This window comes from Sapajus apella, unplaced genomic scaffold (genome assembly GCF_009761245.1).
Source record: "Sapajus apella isolate SASKATOON/1434 unplaced genomic scaffold, GSC_monkey_1.0 scaffold4, whole genome shotgun sequence".
NCBI lineage: Eukaryota > Metazoa > Chordata > Mammalia > Primates > Cebidae > Sapajus > Sapajus apella.
The window spans coordinates 12,060,860-12,077,082 of NW_022436944.1; the positions used below are offsets into that span (position 1 = coordinate 12,060,860).

The window sequence follows — 16,223 nt, forward strand, 5'->3', positions numbered from 1 at the left end:
CTAAATGAGTCATTTCACTAATCTGAGGCTCAGTTTCTTCATCTGACAAATCGGGACAACAAAAACATATACCTCCTAGGGTTGCTGTAGGGATAAATCAGACAATATATGTGAAAGACCTAGCATAGGGGTGGACATATAACAAGGACTCAATTCATGTTGGTTATTATAACCAAAATAATCATGATTATTATTTGGATAACTTTCACAGGTTTTGCACAGTACTTTTCATGTAGTAACTTCTCAAAAAATATTTGCTGAATGAGTACATGAACTAATGAATTAGTCAATATCAGTGCCTGATATTGTAGTTTGGCTGAGTAAATCATTTCTCAGGTGATACTTTAAAACATTATACCTAAGGACTAATATAAAGTGTTCCATTTCTATTAAAATTATTCCCATCATAAGATTTGCATTTCAACTAAGTTTTAAAACAGAGGAGCTTTTTTTTTTTTTTTTTTTCCCTCCCCACAGTAGCCCTGGATGATCCATTTGTTACTCTTTATAAGATCCCGATGAAAAGCTAGCAATGGCTTTCCATATTGGCTAGGCAACTTGGAGTGTCTGGCACAGAAAAATATATTAATTTTTAGCATGGTGGATTTTCTTTCACAAAGTAATTAGTAATGGATGAGAGTAATCTCTTATCCATATACCTGACAGCAATAAACATTATTGCTTGAGTTTTTCCTCTAATCTGAAAAGAATAAAGTGATATAATAGAAATGTTAAGCCTAAAATTCATAGATTAGACTTAGACTGGTATGGAATGAAGTCCATCTGGCTCTTTCAAAGTGAAACTATGTGGAAATGGGCAAAATATATTGAGATCTTTGCTTGGGTAGAATTTATTACCTACCGCTCCTTCTGTATTTCAGCACAATACGTACCCTGCTTGTCCAGTGTGCCATGGCTATACATACCACATACAAGTGACCTGTAGGTCTTGCTGCTTGCTGTTCAAAGGGAACTAGGTAGTTCTGGTACAAGAAAACACTGCTTCAGTACTCCAAGTGTGCTACCTTTATAAATGTAATTGTTGGCATTACCAAAAACGTTCTGTCATAAGTATCATTCCCTATCTTTTTTACCCCATGAGAAAAATTTAAAATTCCTATTTTAGTTTATCTTCCATTTACAGTTATCTTTAGCTTTACAAAATGTATTATTTTTTCTGCTACCTCTTTTTAGTTATATCAATTATAACATTTTTATCTATCCACTTAACATTTCAAACTTTTATCTTTCCTGTTTTCATTGTTAAAATATTTTTCTCAGGCATAATTCTTTTTATTCTCATCATTATTGTTTCTTCTTTTCTTCTTTTAAAAGAAAAATGATTTTTGTCTCTTTGGATCTTTTGGTTTTCTGATTTTTATCTTTTAACTTCTTTTTATATCCTTGGTTTGTTTATAAATAGACAGAAGAAAATCTAGTTATAGAGACAGATCCAAAAAGTTTTATTTATGAATTGGTCGCAGATGGAGAAGGAAAAAAAAAAATTAGTGTTGAAATCCAGCATTTTAACCAGAGCAAATAGGTGAAAAAGAATGCAATTTACTGAGATAAGAAAAAATATGGGATGAGTATGCTGTAAAAGAAAATAAGAATTTCTTTTTCTATCACTATCAGGAAATAAAATAAAGAATACTTTTAACGTAAAAAAGACATAAACCCAGATATTTTTAAATGAATTCATTTGATTTTCTGAAAAATTCACCAGATGGTCATTTTTCTTTTTCATTTTGTGGTGAATTAGTGAAAACTTCTGGCATTAGGAAATACTTGCAGTAGATAATGGAAGGATTTATATTTCAGGAAAACTTCCTCTGGTAACTGTATAAAGAATAGATTGGAAAAGATTGAAGACAAAGCTCAATTAGAGCTAGTAATAGGAAGCTGTGGAGGTCGATTACAATTTGGATACTGCCAGGAAGAAAAATACCTATGAAACTGTTGATAAAGAGGCTGGAGGTTGAGGAAATTGTGTCTAATGCACTGGAGTGTTCTCGGTAATGAAAAGCAGCATTTGCTGAGAGTGGTGTGGTTGAAATTTTTTTTTTTTTTTTGAAGAAAAAGTGAAAATTTGTTGAGTTAAAAATGTCATCTAGCTGTTTTAGTAGGCATACTTAATGTTTCTGAGCTTTGGAGAAGGAGTCCTGCCTAGCCAACCTGTTCTTAGTATTATGTTTTATTTAGCATGACTTTGGAAGCCACATAACTCTATAGGTTTAGTTGAAAGAAAATAAAATAGTAACTTGTAAATGTAGCAGACATGTATTAAATACTGCCTTCATCAATGAGATTGAGTTTCTTAAAAGCAAGTGTACCATTTTCTTCTTCCTACAGAGGTGGCCTATTGTTTAGTGAAAAGAACCCACACCTTGGAGACCTACACCACAGGTCTACCATCCTCAGGCTCTTCATCTGCAATGGCGGTAATGATGTGCATGTCATAAGATTGTTGAAGGTATTTAATGAAATAAGTATGTGTAAAGGAGAAGGGATTTTACATGAGTTAGCTATACCTTTCTCTTCTTTCTCCTATAATGCATCCAGTTCTGGGTATGTACAGGGGGCACTAATGGAATGGGGCCAGAAGTCCTTTTAATTTTGGAATGCTGAAAAACTCAGAACTCATGAGTCTGTCAGCGGCTGTGAAGTTTACTATTAATAAAGTTTTGTTAATTTTTTTTTTTTTTAAAGCACCCGCTAAACTACAAATCCCTTCTCTCTCCTCCAGGAGGACGGGTCACGTGGCTTTCCAGGAAACCGGAAGTCCGGCCCGCTCGCCCAATCACGCCCGGAAGCCAATCTAGCGGCGCCAGGCTGGCCAATCCTGGGGAAGCTTGCTCTCCGACGAGCCGGGTCCCGCTTCCGCACGCCGCGCTTACGGGTCGTTAGCGGATACGACGGCCGCAGGGGCGGAGCCAGGGCCCTTTGCCCGGCTTGGCGGCAGGCTCTACCTTTCCTGTTGTCTCCCGCTCCGCCATGGCTCCTAAAGGCGGTTCCAAACAGCAGTCGGAGGAGGACCTGCTCCTGCAGGATTTCAGCCGCAACCTGTCGGCCAAGTCCTCCGCGCTGTTCTTCGGGAACGCGTTCATCGTGTCTGCCATCCCCATCTGTGAGTGCTGGGAGCTAGGCTGGCGAGGGAGGCCGCGGGCGGGTCGGACAGGGCCGGACAGGGCCGGACAGGGCCGGACGTGGCAGGACCGGGCTAGCAGACAAGGCGCGGGTGCCGACCGGCGGTCGACGATCTCTCCAGCTCCCCTGAGTTCAGGGAGGCACAAAGCCTCTTTGGGCCTCAGTGCTGTCGCCTGGGATTGTCCTATGCAGCACTCGGGGAAGTCACTTGTTACAAGCACGTTCCGGAGCTCCACCCCCGGAGATGGTGGTTAACTAGTTCTGGGGTGGCGGCCCCAAGTCTGTATTTAAACGCACACACTCAAGTATACTGCCTGCTGCCCTTTTCCATACAACTGTTGCTTGCCTTTACGAAATTTTCAATTAATATTCTTATTTTGGATAAATTAATGAATTAGGTGGGAGACCCCTGAAGCAACCCACTGAATTAGAAGTGTCTTTATGTGAGCTACTTCACACCACTGCATAATTTCCCTGGTTTGCAAAAAGAGAGAGGTTGAAGTGCCAGGGGTTAACGATCTACCTTGTTTAGACTTTTTAATAATCCTGCGGGACCCATTCCAGAATTCTCACTTGGTTGGGAAACTGCAGACTTGGACAAGGTTAGTAGAGCTCAGGGTTCTAGGACTCCTGTCTCTTGCTGCACTGTTGTTGGGCATTTAAAACCAAATGTATTTTTCTCTTTTGTCCTGATAAAACCCGGCGTGCAGTTAACGTGGTGTGAAGCCTTATGGCTCAGTCATCCGACCAGAGCACTGCTTGGAGTTCTGATAACTGCCACGTCAGCAAGGAAACTGTGGTTTGCTGCTGCATGTGTTGTTTTGGAATGGCCTGTATTTAGCGTGCTAGTACCCTGACTTGAAGTCTGACGTGTGATTACGCTGAGCCAAAGTTTGTTCTCATTTTAGAAGCAGAAATTTCATCTGGACTAGTAATAGGAAGGTGATGTTTTTCAAGTGTTCTGAACTAGAAAGCTTGAGACGGTAACTGTTACTGGTTATCTCTCTTCTGAAGATCCTCAGATACTGTAGTGGATTGCATAACTAATAACCTGTTATTTTACCAGGCTTAGCTATAATTAATTTCGCAGGCTTTTGTTATGGGGTTGTAATTTTTTGTTTCTTTTTGTACTTTCCCCACTTTATTTTAATTCAGGGTTATACTGGAGAATATGGCACATGGATCTTATTCAGTCTGCTGTTTTGTATAGTGTGATGACCCTAGTAAGCACATATTTGGTAGCTTTTGCATACAAGAATGTGAAATTTGTTCTCAAGCACAAGTAAGTATGTTTTTCAAGTGAAAGTACTTACTACATGTTGTATTTTTATATGCCTTTTTAATGACCATTTGCGTATGTTAGATAAGCATTAATTTGAGATATATATGTATTAATATATATATATTGGGGGAAAGGAACATTGATACAAGGAAGAATTATTAACTAACTTAAGTAGAGACAATGATCAGTCTGACACGACTACCGAAGTGGATTTTGAGGGTGGAATTAGAACACTTAAGCACTGGCCTTAATAAGAGATTCGTCAGAGTAACAAACCCACCAAGCAAATTAACATTTCAGAAGCTAAATGGATTATTTCTGGAGAGAATTGTTCTGGGCTCTTCACATACTATTTTTGGAAGTTAAAGAAATTATCTTTTTGTTATTGTTTTTTGAGACAAGGTCTAGCTCTGTTGCCCAGGCTGCAGTGCAGTGGCATGATCATGGCTGACTGCAGCCTCACCCTCTCCAGGCTCAAGTGATCCTTCCACCTCAGCCTCCCAAGTAGCTGGGACTACAGGTGCAGGCCACCATGCCCAGCTTATTTTTTTTGTATTTTTTGTAGAGACAGGGTTTCTCCATGTTGTCCACACTGGTCTTTTTTATTTTGTTACTTTATTTATTACACTCTATGTCATTTTCAAGGCTAATTACATTTTTTTCATACAAGTGTAAAGGATTAACATATGTAAAGGATTAACGTATTCCATTTTAAGATCACATGTATTATAAAATATAGCTTTTAGAGACGAAAACTCAAGCCTCACCACAACAAATTTATATATCAATTATAAGCAGTGAAGTACTCTATTTTCAGAGAGGTTAAACTGAAGAAGCATCTAGACCTAGGAAAGATGGGGACATTATCTCTCAGTGTCATGGTCTGCATTGTCTCACTGGAAGTAGGTATAAATTATTGTTTAATTGATGCCCTTTGAAGTTGCTTTCATGCACACTGTAATATTTGAGTACAGATAGCAGGATTTTTTCCATCCTTCCTTGGTGAGGCTATCTAGGTGCGATATTGCTTTGAAAGTAATTTCTTAAAGGCAATTGGAATTTCACTGATACTTGAAATGCGAGCATACTTTGTATGTGCATTACCTTTTCATCCATAGTTCTCACTCTAGTTTGGACACTGTTTTTACTTGTATTTCTGTAACAGTCTTCATCTGGTCTCTTAAAACAAGTTTAGGGCCCACCCTGCCATGCACTATATAAAGCACATTACCCTTCATAATCCTTACAGCATCCAATTTTCCTTGTTTTATTGAATGAAGAGTATGTATTTCTCCTTACGTGACCTCATTTTTATCATATCATTCTCATAACAACTCGTCATGGCCTTTTTTTTTGAGACAGTCTCACTCTTGCCCAGGCTAGGGTGCAGTGGCCCAGTCTTGGCTTACTGCAACCTCTGCCTCCTGAGCCCAAGCGATCTTCCCACATCAGCCTCCCAAGTAGCTGGACTACAGGCATGCACTACCATGCCGGGCTAATTTTTGTATATTTTATAAAGATGGGGTTTTGCTATCTTGCCCAGGCTGGTCTTGAACTCCTCGGCTTAAGTGATCTGTCTGCCTCCGTCTCCCAAAGTGCTGGGATGAAAGGCATGAGCTACCATGCCCAGCCATGCCTCTTTTTTTTTTTTTTTTTAAATGTATTAAAGCCAAATTCTTCTAGACTCTTGGAATGCAGATCATCTGCATCCTTCCTATGAGTCTAGCTGCATCTTTCAGAATTAGGCTTTAACCCTTCTGACCCAGCCTTCACGTCATCCTTTGAATGTGTCTTGTATCTTCCCTATTTAGGTTTAACTTGCTTCCTTTCCATTTTTAACCTGTGTTTTATTTCAAGACTAGGAATCTTTTCCAGAGAAATCCTTCCTGACTTTGATCATTCCATTGCTCTGTTGTCCCTGTGTTAGACTTTTTTGGGGAATGAGGAATAGAAACATGTTGAGATGATCTCAGTTAACAGGGATTTATTTTAAGAAATGGCCCAAAATGGCTTCAGTGGCTGAAGTGGCCTTAGCAGTTTTCTCTCTACTGTTCTGCACACAAAGGAGCTCAGATTCCGTGGCTGCAGTTCTGATGGGCCAGCAGAGAAACTGGGTTATCTTTGTTATCTTTCTGCTTGGCAGCCCCTCTACCAGCTGCCATTCCAGGATTCAGCTCATCTGGGCCTCCACTGTATGGGACTGTTTCTTGTGAGACATGATCATCTGTTCACCAGGAAGCCCTTAGAAGTGGGTATCTTCTATGAACCATCCTTTGTAATACTCTTGGAACACAGTCTCTTTGAGACTTGTCATTTTTTACTTATTCTTCATATCATTTTCTTCATTCATTTCTTTAGAATGAAAGTCATGTTCTTTTTACCTTCTCATTTCTACTTTAGGCTTCTTGAAGATACTTGCCACATTTTATTTTATACCCCTTAAAACCGTTAATGGTACATTTAGTTCAGTAAAATTTCAATGACTTACTGCCTTAATAGAGTAGAGGTTTTTTAGTCATAGTTTTGGCTGTATATTAAATATGCTACTGACTTTGAAACTCTTACAGATTTGCAAGATGGTTAAGATTCAAAAATCCAGCAAGATGATGAGTGTGGGTAGATGTTGGCAGCAGAGGGAAGATGGCTTCAGAGTTGATAGTCTGGATTCCAGTGCCAGCTCTGCCACTCTTAATTGTATGGCTTTGGGCATAATTTTACCTATGTAGACTTCAAATTTCTCAGCTATAAGTTGGGGATGCTAGTGGAACCTCAGAGGGTGGTAAGGATTCAGTATGATCATACATGTGACATGTTAAGCATAGTGTCTGACACATGATAAATGTTTATTTGCAGGGTTGAAGAAGTTGGGGTTAAGAGAGCCCTTAGGAGGTGTTTTTTTTTTTTTCTTTAAGGTAACATAATTTAAACAATGTTTGCAAAGATGTTTTTATTTTAACAAATGAGATAGTGTCGGCTGGGCAAGGCGGCTCACGCCTATAATCCCAGCACTTTGGGAGGCTAAGGTGGGCAGATCACGAAGTCAGGAGTTCAAGACCAGCCTGACCAACATGGCGAAACCTCCGTCTCTACTAAAAACACAGAAATTAGCCAGGTGTGGTGGTGGGCATCTGTAATCCCAGCTACTCTGGAGGCTGAGGCAGGAGAATCACTTGAACCCAGGAGGCAAGGTTGCAGTGAGCCGAGATCGTGCCATTGCATTCCAGCCTGGGTGACAAGAGCAAGACTCCATTTCAAAAAACAAAAAGAAAGAAAGAAAGAAAATAAATTAGATAGTGTCTTTTATTTTTATTTTATTTTTAATTCTGGAAGTATTCTGACATACCGATGTGAAAGAGTAAAGGAAGAAAAATGCAATCCATTTTATGGATTATCTCAGTTGACTAAATGCTAGGTCACTAGCATGACCTCTTTTATTTTAGAGCATTCAGCACTGAGTAAGGTTTATTTTCTGAGAGCCCTAAGACAGAGGGGAGAGCTTCCTCCTCTTGAGTTGCATTAAACCTGCATTGTGGTTGTTATGCCCCTGGTAGGTAAGGATAAAATTCTAGACCTAGATGAGAAATTGCTTAGTTATCTGGTTTAATGTCTTCATGAGGATTTGTCATGTGGACAGTTGGCTTACTATTTGTCCTAAAGATGCATAGTGACAACCAACTCTTTTGAAACTGCAGTAGTTTATTCCTGTGTCCTAACACCATGATATTTGGGGTGTACGTTTGTATTTTTTATATTGAGCTAAGAAAGGTTTCTGCCATAAACTGTGTCCATTTCTTTTCAGTTGGTCTTTTGTAGAAAAAAAAAAAAAGTGGTCCGATGTTAAGTTCAAGAAACACATTTATTTATTTTTAATTTTTCTTATTTTTCCTGTTCTCACAATCTGTTCTCATGAAGAAACATATTTGTGCCTGGTCTGCTAAAGAGGTTCAGAGAGAAGAATCTTTGCCTTTGGAGCTGAGTGTCTCAGAAATGCAAGATGCATATGAAAGGATAGTTTTTGCATAGTAAAATGAACCAAATGAAGTTGGATCTTTGGAGTAAAAAGTTCATTTTAATGCCCTAAAATGTCTCATAAAAAGAAAGCTGTCTGCCCCCTTAGCAGCCTTTTTCTTTAGGTTTCAGAGTCGATTTCCTCTTACCTGTTTTTTTTTCTTTTATCTTCCAGAACGTTTTTCCCTCTTTACAGTTACCAACTTGTGTGGGGTAACAAAGTTTAAAAAGTAACTTTGTAAACCTTTTAAAAAATACATTAGTTGAAGCTGATTAAATGTTTTCCTTTTACTAATAACAATGTCAATTCTAAGTCAGTTCTTGAGTGAGAGAGCTAAAGATGGAGACAAAGGTAAAATCAGCTGTAATTTATGCTTAACTTATATCTTAGACATCCTTGTAGTTGAAGAAAGATTGAAAACTTGCCTTTAATGACCTGGGGCTTTCTGTCTGTCATACCCAGCTTAAATTGTCATTTGGAATAAAGTTAAAATCATTACTTTAAGATATTACAGCTATTATTTCCTCTTTGTTTAAGCCTAGTTTTCACTCCTGTTATTTACTTGGAATTGAAATAATACATCATTTGCTAATGCCTTATGAAATTTATTTATTAGTTAAAATGTTTCTTTACTGAATTGTGCTAATAGCATTTGACTGTAATATCCACATTAAATCCTAAACTTTGGAAAATTCTTCTTTTTAAGCAGAAATCAAAACACATCATTAATAAACCACATCTTGGATGTTTCTTGAACTTCTTTTTTGGCTAGTGCTGTATAATAAACTTGGAACTTTCTGTTTAGCTTCTTTTCTTGAAATGTGAGATATTATTCAGTTGCCAATACATATGAGTACAGAGTGTTTCTGAGAGAGAGTGATGTTCACCTCTGTAACATATGGGAACTTTTTCTTCTTTTCTTGTCCTTCCAGAGTAGCACAGAAGAGGGAGGATGCTGTTTCCAAAGAAGTGACTCGAAAACTTTCTGAAGCTGATAATAGAAAGATGTCTCGGAAGGAGAAAGATGAAAGGTTTGACTCCTATTTAAAGTGTGGTCATCATAAAAGGGGGTACTTTGAAGAAAATTTTTTTATTTTTGCTTAAAGAATGTGGATTTTGGAATTGTTTGCTGTAAATTTTGGAATTGTAGAAGTAGTAGTAATGGAAATAGTAATAGCTGACTTTTAGAGTTTTTATTACAACCAGATACCTTTCTCAATACAATACAATATTTGATTTATTCCTCTAAAGAGCCCCCTGCACAGGAGTTACTATTTTTATTTCCTTTTTATACCTGAATGGTACAGAAAGCTTGGGTAACTTGCCCAAGGTCCTGGATTAGTACATGGTAGATCCATGATAAGAACACAGGCAGTCTGACTTGAGAGCTTGTACTTGTAAATGTTCTGCTGAAATTGAGGAGGTAACAGAGCTTTCTATAGAGCGGGCTTTGCCTGTTAATAGGTGTGCAACCTTGGACATATCTCCTAACCCCTCTGGGTCTGAAAGGTTTATGTGTTAGCATGTCTATGTGGTGGTGTTTCTATTCCTGAGCTTCCGGAGAAATATCTAGTAATTAGTTATCTGCATTAATTGGGAAAAAGAAAATAACTGGGTTTGTCTCCTGTTGCCCAGTTCTGTGCCGCATTTGTTAGCCCCTACTCCCAATTTTTTCTGCCAGCTGCTCTTAGAAGGCTTACTGGACAGTCTTACCATTTGAGTAGAGGAAGTCCCTAAGTAAACTTGGGATAAAGTGTTGCCACATAGCTTAATAGTCATGAGTCTACTTGTTTTCGTAAATCTTTAGTTTTAGTATCAACAAGGTGCTTTGTTGGAACATAATTTTTACCCCACTTTGCTCCAGAAAGACTTTGTGTGAACTTGGAGTGTTAAAGCGCGAATATTTTCTATATTTAACAGGGTTTTCTTAAAGTGCATATAAAACAAGTAACACAATTTTAAAAGACCAGAAACCACTTAAAAGGGAGAAAAAGGTGGATGAACAAGGACCTTAGAGTAGTTACAGTATTTGAGCACTGAACTTAGTTGCGGGTTTCCAAGTGTTAGGGGAAGCATCTGAGGTCACATAGCTTTCATTGTCTGACGAGAAGCAGCATGCAAGTCCTTCCGAAAAGAAACTTTCCTGGCACTGAATCTTGGAAAGACTTTATCAAGTGGATCCTTATTTAAGGGACACTGAGTAACTTAATGAACAATGTCTTCTATAGTGGTTTTGGAAAGGCACCAAAACATATTAAAATGATTATCTCCTATGGCTCCTTTATAAAACTGAAGGCACAGTATTATGACAATGGAGGCCTTTTTGCATGGAGCAGCTTTAATCAGGTTGGGCTGCATAGCTTTCCAATTGCATATTTTTTTGCATATGGTTCAAGGTTAGAGAATCTAGATCACTTTTTTAGGAAAAACTTGTTGAATTTTTCATTAAAATGGTATTTCTTAAACTAGAATATGCATAGTTACCTAAATTTCTAAATGTTTGTTACAGTTTTTAAAGGTTTTTGGTGACTAATTATGCCAGGGATAGTAAATGGGTTTCCTCTGCCCACTGCAGTCTTGGACAGATTTGGTCTGGCACTTGTTCTTGATCTTGGGTTATGGCTCAGAATCTTTCTCAGTTTAGCATTCAGGTAGTAGTGAATCAGTTGAAATTGGGAATGAAACCTTTGCCATTTGCCGGATTAGGTATTTCATAGTGGGATGAGGTGGAGGTTTCATGGATGTATAGAAAATACAGAGTGTCAGAACATTATACAATTTATTTCTTTTCATTGGTAGAAATTTGGCTGTTTTATTTCCATCATAAAAGCCATACTGGATACAGTTTGTCCTGTATTGATTGACCTTGGTAACTGGGACCAGAGCTTCTCATTAAGATCTAGTTTTTTCTCTCTGAAAGAATTCCAGGAGATTTGATATAAGGAGAAGGCTTATCAGTGTTTCTTTGCTTAGATCTGTATCTCTCAAAGCTCTGTATACTCCATGCCACTTTAAAACTACTTTAAAATATCCGTTTATCCAGGGATGGAAATAAGCAGAGGAGAATGTGAGATTCATTAACATTCCTTCCAAAGTGCGAATGTGGTTTCTTCTTGATTTACAAGTGATCTGTCATTTAACATTATTTGATTGTAACAGTTGCTTGGTCTCAACTTTTCTCTTGTAGGAAGCTCATCCTGAAAACATCCTTGGGATATTGGGAAGTGCTCTCCCAAACCAGGTTTCCTACTAGGAAGAAAATGTCTTCTAACAGGCAGAACCATTGGCATTAAGGGCATTTGGGGGTTCTAAATTTAAAACAAAAACAACAACAACAACAAACCAGGATATGGGTGGACTTGGAAAAAGTTCTAAAGGCTATCAGGCCGTCCTGACTTTATACACTGATGTCACTAACATGTGGTCATATTGGGAGCTGGGGTAATCTAAAGGATTGGGCCACTTCATTCATTAAACTTTTTTTTTTTTTTTTTTTTTTTTTGAGGTGGAATCTTGCTTTGTTTCCCAGGCTGGAGTGCAGTGGCATGATCTGGGCTTACTGCAACCTCTGCCTCCTGGGTTCAAGTGATTCTCCTGCCTCAGCCTCCTGAGTAGCTGGGACTACAGACACAAGCCATCATACCCAGCTAATTTTTGTATTTTTAGTAGAGACAAGGTTTCACCCTGTTGGCCAGGATGGTCTCCATCTCTTGACCTCGTGATCTGCCCGCCCTGGCCTCCCAAAGTGCTGGGATTACAGGCATGAGCCACCACAGCTGGCCTAATTAAAACATTTTTGGAAATGGTTCTTGTATTAGTCTGTTTTCACAGTGCTATAAAGATACTACTGAAGACTGGGTAATTTATAAAGAAAAGAGGTTTAATTGACTTACAGTTCTTTATGGCTGGGGAGGCCTCAAGAAACTTACAATCATGGTAGAAGGTGAAGGAAAAGCAAGTGCCTTCTACACAAGATGCCAGGAGAGCAAGTGAGCCCGAGGGAACCATTTTTAAACCATCAGATCTCGTGAGAACTCCCTCACTGTCACAAGAATGGCATGGGGGAAACTGCACCCATGATCCAGTCACCTCCCACCAGGTCCCTCCCTGAACATGTGGAGATTACAATTCAAGATGAGGTTTGGGTGGGCACACAGAGCCAAACCATATCACTTCTTATTTAGGGCTTGACAGAAAAGAAGTTAGGGAGAAGTACTGTGATGCAAGTGAGAAAAATTTATTGTCTAGAGTAAAGGCAGGCTAATAACCTACTTAAGCAACCTGGGTCTCATGCCAGAGTCTTAAAAATGGAGGCATTTGTCCTGAGTGTTCATTCTAGTGTTAAACCATGTTGAGACTATGCATCTAACTCAACTGGTCTCATTCATCAGTGTTAGAGTGATATGTTTCCTAGAACTCAAACTCATGTTTTAAAAAAATTTACATTGAAACTTCTCTGAAATTAGAAGGTGTTTTATAGGTGATAGCTGCACTTAATGTAATGTCCTTCCCTTCCTCCAAACTTACAGTAAATGAAAGAGTTATTAAGTTGATGGTGTCTGTGGAATCAAGGAAATATGACATGTGTTAGAGACTACAGATTTCTTATGCTGAGCATAAGGTGTTAATTAGCCTTCATTTAGCTCCTTTACAGCCAAACCTGTTGTCTTTGGATTAGTACACTTGGTGAATAAAATGTGTCAATTACCAATGAATTTACTTAAAGTGCTGTCCTTAGGATTGTGGAGGTGTGTCATCTGGCTTCAGAGTAGTTTTATCTCTTGGGGAGACAAAGTGTCTATAAAAGTGGCCTTCAACCTTTTTGATAATGACCTCTACAGTAAAAAATATATATTTTACCTTTTGACCAAATAAACTCACACGTGGGCACATGCATGTATTTCACAAAACAGTAATTACCCTACTGTGTGTGATGGGCTGCTGATGTTTTTCTGTTCTTTCCTATTTCATTTTTTTAAAATGCTGGTCTCAACCCACTCAATTAATTTCTTTGGGCATTCGATCCACTCAACTGAGTTCACATCCCACTAATGGGTCACAACCTACTCTTTTAAAAACTGCTTTACAAAGTTAATTAACCAAGAGGAATAAAGGCTCCCTTATTCACAGGCATCCTATAACTTTCTTTTGCCTGTGTGAAGGGGTAAAAGATTGATGAAATACCAGTATATCAAGAAGATATACTATCAGAACTAGAAATACAGAGTAAAAAGTAAAAGGATTTTTCAGGTATTAAAAAAATCCTCCTAATGACTAAGTGCTTTCTTTGTTTGAATTAATAAAAATAGCTAACAATAGCCTGCTTTTGTGAGGCCACAGCTAGTTTTTGTCATTGTGATTATCTTCTGAAGGTGTGACATTCAAGCCTGAAATCCATAGGCTGTAGAAAGCCTCAAGCCTAGAGTAGAGCTAAGGAAGCTCCACAGGCTGCTAATCATGGAGTCTGAGTTTTAGGTGAGGGCCAAGAGAAAGACACTTGATTCAGCTGCTGATGAAACTGTGCCAGTTGCCATTAATGAGTCCCTCCATAACCCTGGTTGCCTGGAAAAAAAGGTAACATAACCAGCACGATGTTTTCTTTGCTATCATAGAGTGAAATTTTTTTATTTTTAGTTGAAGAAAGGGGACAATTCTGACTAAACTTAATATTACAAACACATTCTTACCCTAGAACACAAAAGAAAAAAACTTGTTTTAAAATGAACTAGAGCCATACAGAACTAAAGCTTTTGTATCATATTGATAAACTTGTTTGTCTTGTTTCTGTGTCTCTTAGAATCCTGTGGAAGAAGAATGAAGTTGCTGATTATGAAGCTACAACATTTTCCATCTTCTATAACAACACTCTGTTCCTGGTCTTGGTCATTGTTGCTTCCTTCTTCATATTGAAGAACTTCAACCCCACAGTGTATCCTTTTAAAGGTTGATTATCTTTTTTAGAGGTCTAGAAACAGTAGTTCATTTTGGTTTTGACTTGTCTGGATATTTTAGTGGAAAGAAAAACTGCCCTGGGAGTCAGTCCATTAAATAGTGCTGACTTTAGGTAACTTTCTCGACATTTAAAATAACAGCTTTTGGGTTAATTTAAGATTCTTTTAGGTTTATGAATTATGACTTTATGATAAAGTATTACAAAGCAGTCTTATGGGATTGTGTGTCCTTGCTTACTTAAAAAAAGCTCCTAAGAGCCAAAGCAAACTTGTCATTTTTGATAGCTTCTGAAATAATAAGCCCGTGTCTGCTGTTATTTTTGGGCTCTGGGGGTTGGGTGGATGGCCAATGCAGTTAAATAGGTTCATTCCAGTGTATCCTGATAGTGTTTCAAGCTGCTCTTAAATTGAGCTTTTGGGCAAGAATCAGTCTTCTTTTATTAATTTATTAAAGGTGTTATCCAGGAATGTGCAGCCAACATTTTAACAATTGGTGATTATGATGTAATAAAATATCAGATACCCTCCAGTGTGCACCTTCTGGGAATGCTGGAGTGGTTTGCCGAAAATTGTACAGTTCTGGGACTGGGAGTAGCTTCGAACTTTTAGAACCTCCTTGCCATTGCAAGCCAACTGTAGCAAAACACTGATTCACAGGAAAGACTTATTTTTCCATTGCTCTTCAGGAAAAAAACAAATCTTTCTTTTCTCCTCATATTCTTTGATCAGCTCTTTTCATGAAGGTTAAATGGAATTCAGATGTATTCTTTGTGATCATGTGTTCTAGGTTTCTGTCTTTAAGTGTTTTGTTTTTTTTTTAATTGGAACACATTTCCTGTGAATGTTTTCCATTTTTTATGGTCTTCTGTCTTGCAAATTGTGTTTGCAGACAATGGGCTGCACATCAGCATGATTATACCAAGTGTTAGGAAGGAAGCAGTACATTCCAAAGAGATGGGCTCTTTTTATTTTGTCGAAAAACTAATTTGGTGTTATTAACTTTTCCATAACATTAAATTCTTACAGGAACTACATTTTGTCCATAAGTGCTTCATCAGGACTCATCGCCCTCCTGTCTACTGGCTCCAAGTAGACCATGTCTGCTTGCCCCCTGGCTTTATGTCTATGGGTGGCCTGTGGTATATGGAAAAGTAGCAGGGTGGTCAGGGTGGGAGACACACAAGATGTTTTTACAGTCTAGAGCCTTTAAAAAACCCAACAGAATGTAATTCAGTATTTGTTTATTGGCTGTTTTTGACAGATTGTTGAAATTAAATGAATTGAAAGGGAAACTCAGAGTACCAGGATGTTTATTAAAAGGAATAAAATGTATTGCAATGTGCTGTAATCACAAGAGGAGAAAATAACTTGTTTCCTTGATCTGTCAGAGGTCACAGTAACCTGGCTAAGCTGTTATTATTTATTATATAATAGTAGCAGGAAGTTAATAACTGGTTCTCTGTGTTCCAAGCACAATATTGCAACTTTTTTTTGAACCATAAATATCAGAATGAATCCTCTTCCCAGGGAATGGAACAGAAGCTTAATGTTTACAAGTGTTTGAATTTGTGATTTGAAATAACAAAATTAAAAAACATGATTTATCCAACTTGAGGAAGAGAAACTTTTGGAAAAGTTCTGTGTGTGTGTGTGTTTTAAAGAAGAAGGGCAGCCAAGTTTGTGTGTGTGTGTGTGTGTGTGTGTGTGTGTGTGTGTGTGTGTGTTTTTAAAGAAGAAGGGCAGCCAAGTTAGTAACCTAAAAATAGTGCCCAGGCATATGAGAGTTGTCCTACAGGGTTAAAGAACACACTGTTCTGCTGCATGGTTTTGGCCC

At 38.2% G+C, this 16,223-nt stretch overlaps 2 protein-coding genes across 2 annotated transcripts in view; one reads left to right on the forward strand and one right to left on the reverse strand.

Annotated features, from left to right (window-relative positions):
• The first annotated feature begins 2,886 nt into the window (after window positions 1-2,886).
• Window positions 2,887-15,743, forward strand: SSR3 (signal sequence receptor subunit 3). Its single transcript, XM_032258217.1, has 5 exons — window positions 2,887-3,127; window positions 4,303-4,429; window positions 9,371-9,469; window positions 14,236-14,367; window positions 15,416-15,743. Exons 1-5 carry the CDS (start codon window positions 2,995-2,997, stop codon window positions 15,480-15,482), a joined length of 558 nt encoding a protein of 185 aa, XP_032114108.1. The 5' UTR covers window positions 2,887-2,994; the 3' UTR covers window positions 15,483-15,743.
• Window positions 3,289-16,223, reverse strand: part of KCNAB1 (potassium voltage-gated channel subfamily A member regulatory beta subunit 1) — a 381,835-nt gene continuing 368,900 nt past the window's right edge. Inside the window, exon 14 of the transcript XR_004262623.1 lies at window positions 3,289-3,298. The gene's annotated coding sequence lies outside the window, so the exon portion shown is untranslated. The remainder of the gene's footprint in view (window positions 3,299-16,223) is intronic.

Bases quoted from the DNA above. Each gene is read 5' to 3' on its own strand.
- SSR3 (XM_032258217.1), top strand. From the start codon at position 2,995: ATGGCTCCTAAAGGCGGTTCCAAACAGCAGTCGGAGGAGGACCTGCTC. The intron at 3,128-4,302 runs GTGAGTGCTGGG...ATTTTAATTCAG, and splicing joins CGTGTCTGCCATCCCCATCT to GGTTATACTGGAGAATATGG. The intron at 4,430-9,370 runs GTAAGTATGTTT...TTGTCCTTCCAG, and splicing joins AAATTTGTTCTCAAGCACAA to AGTAGCACAGAAGAGGGAGG.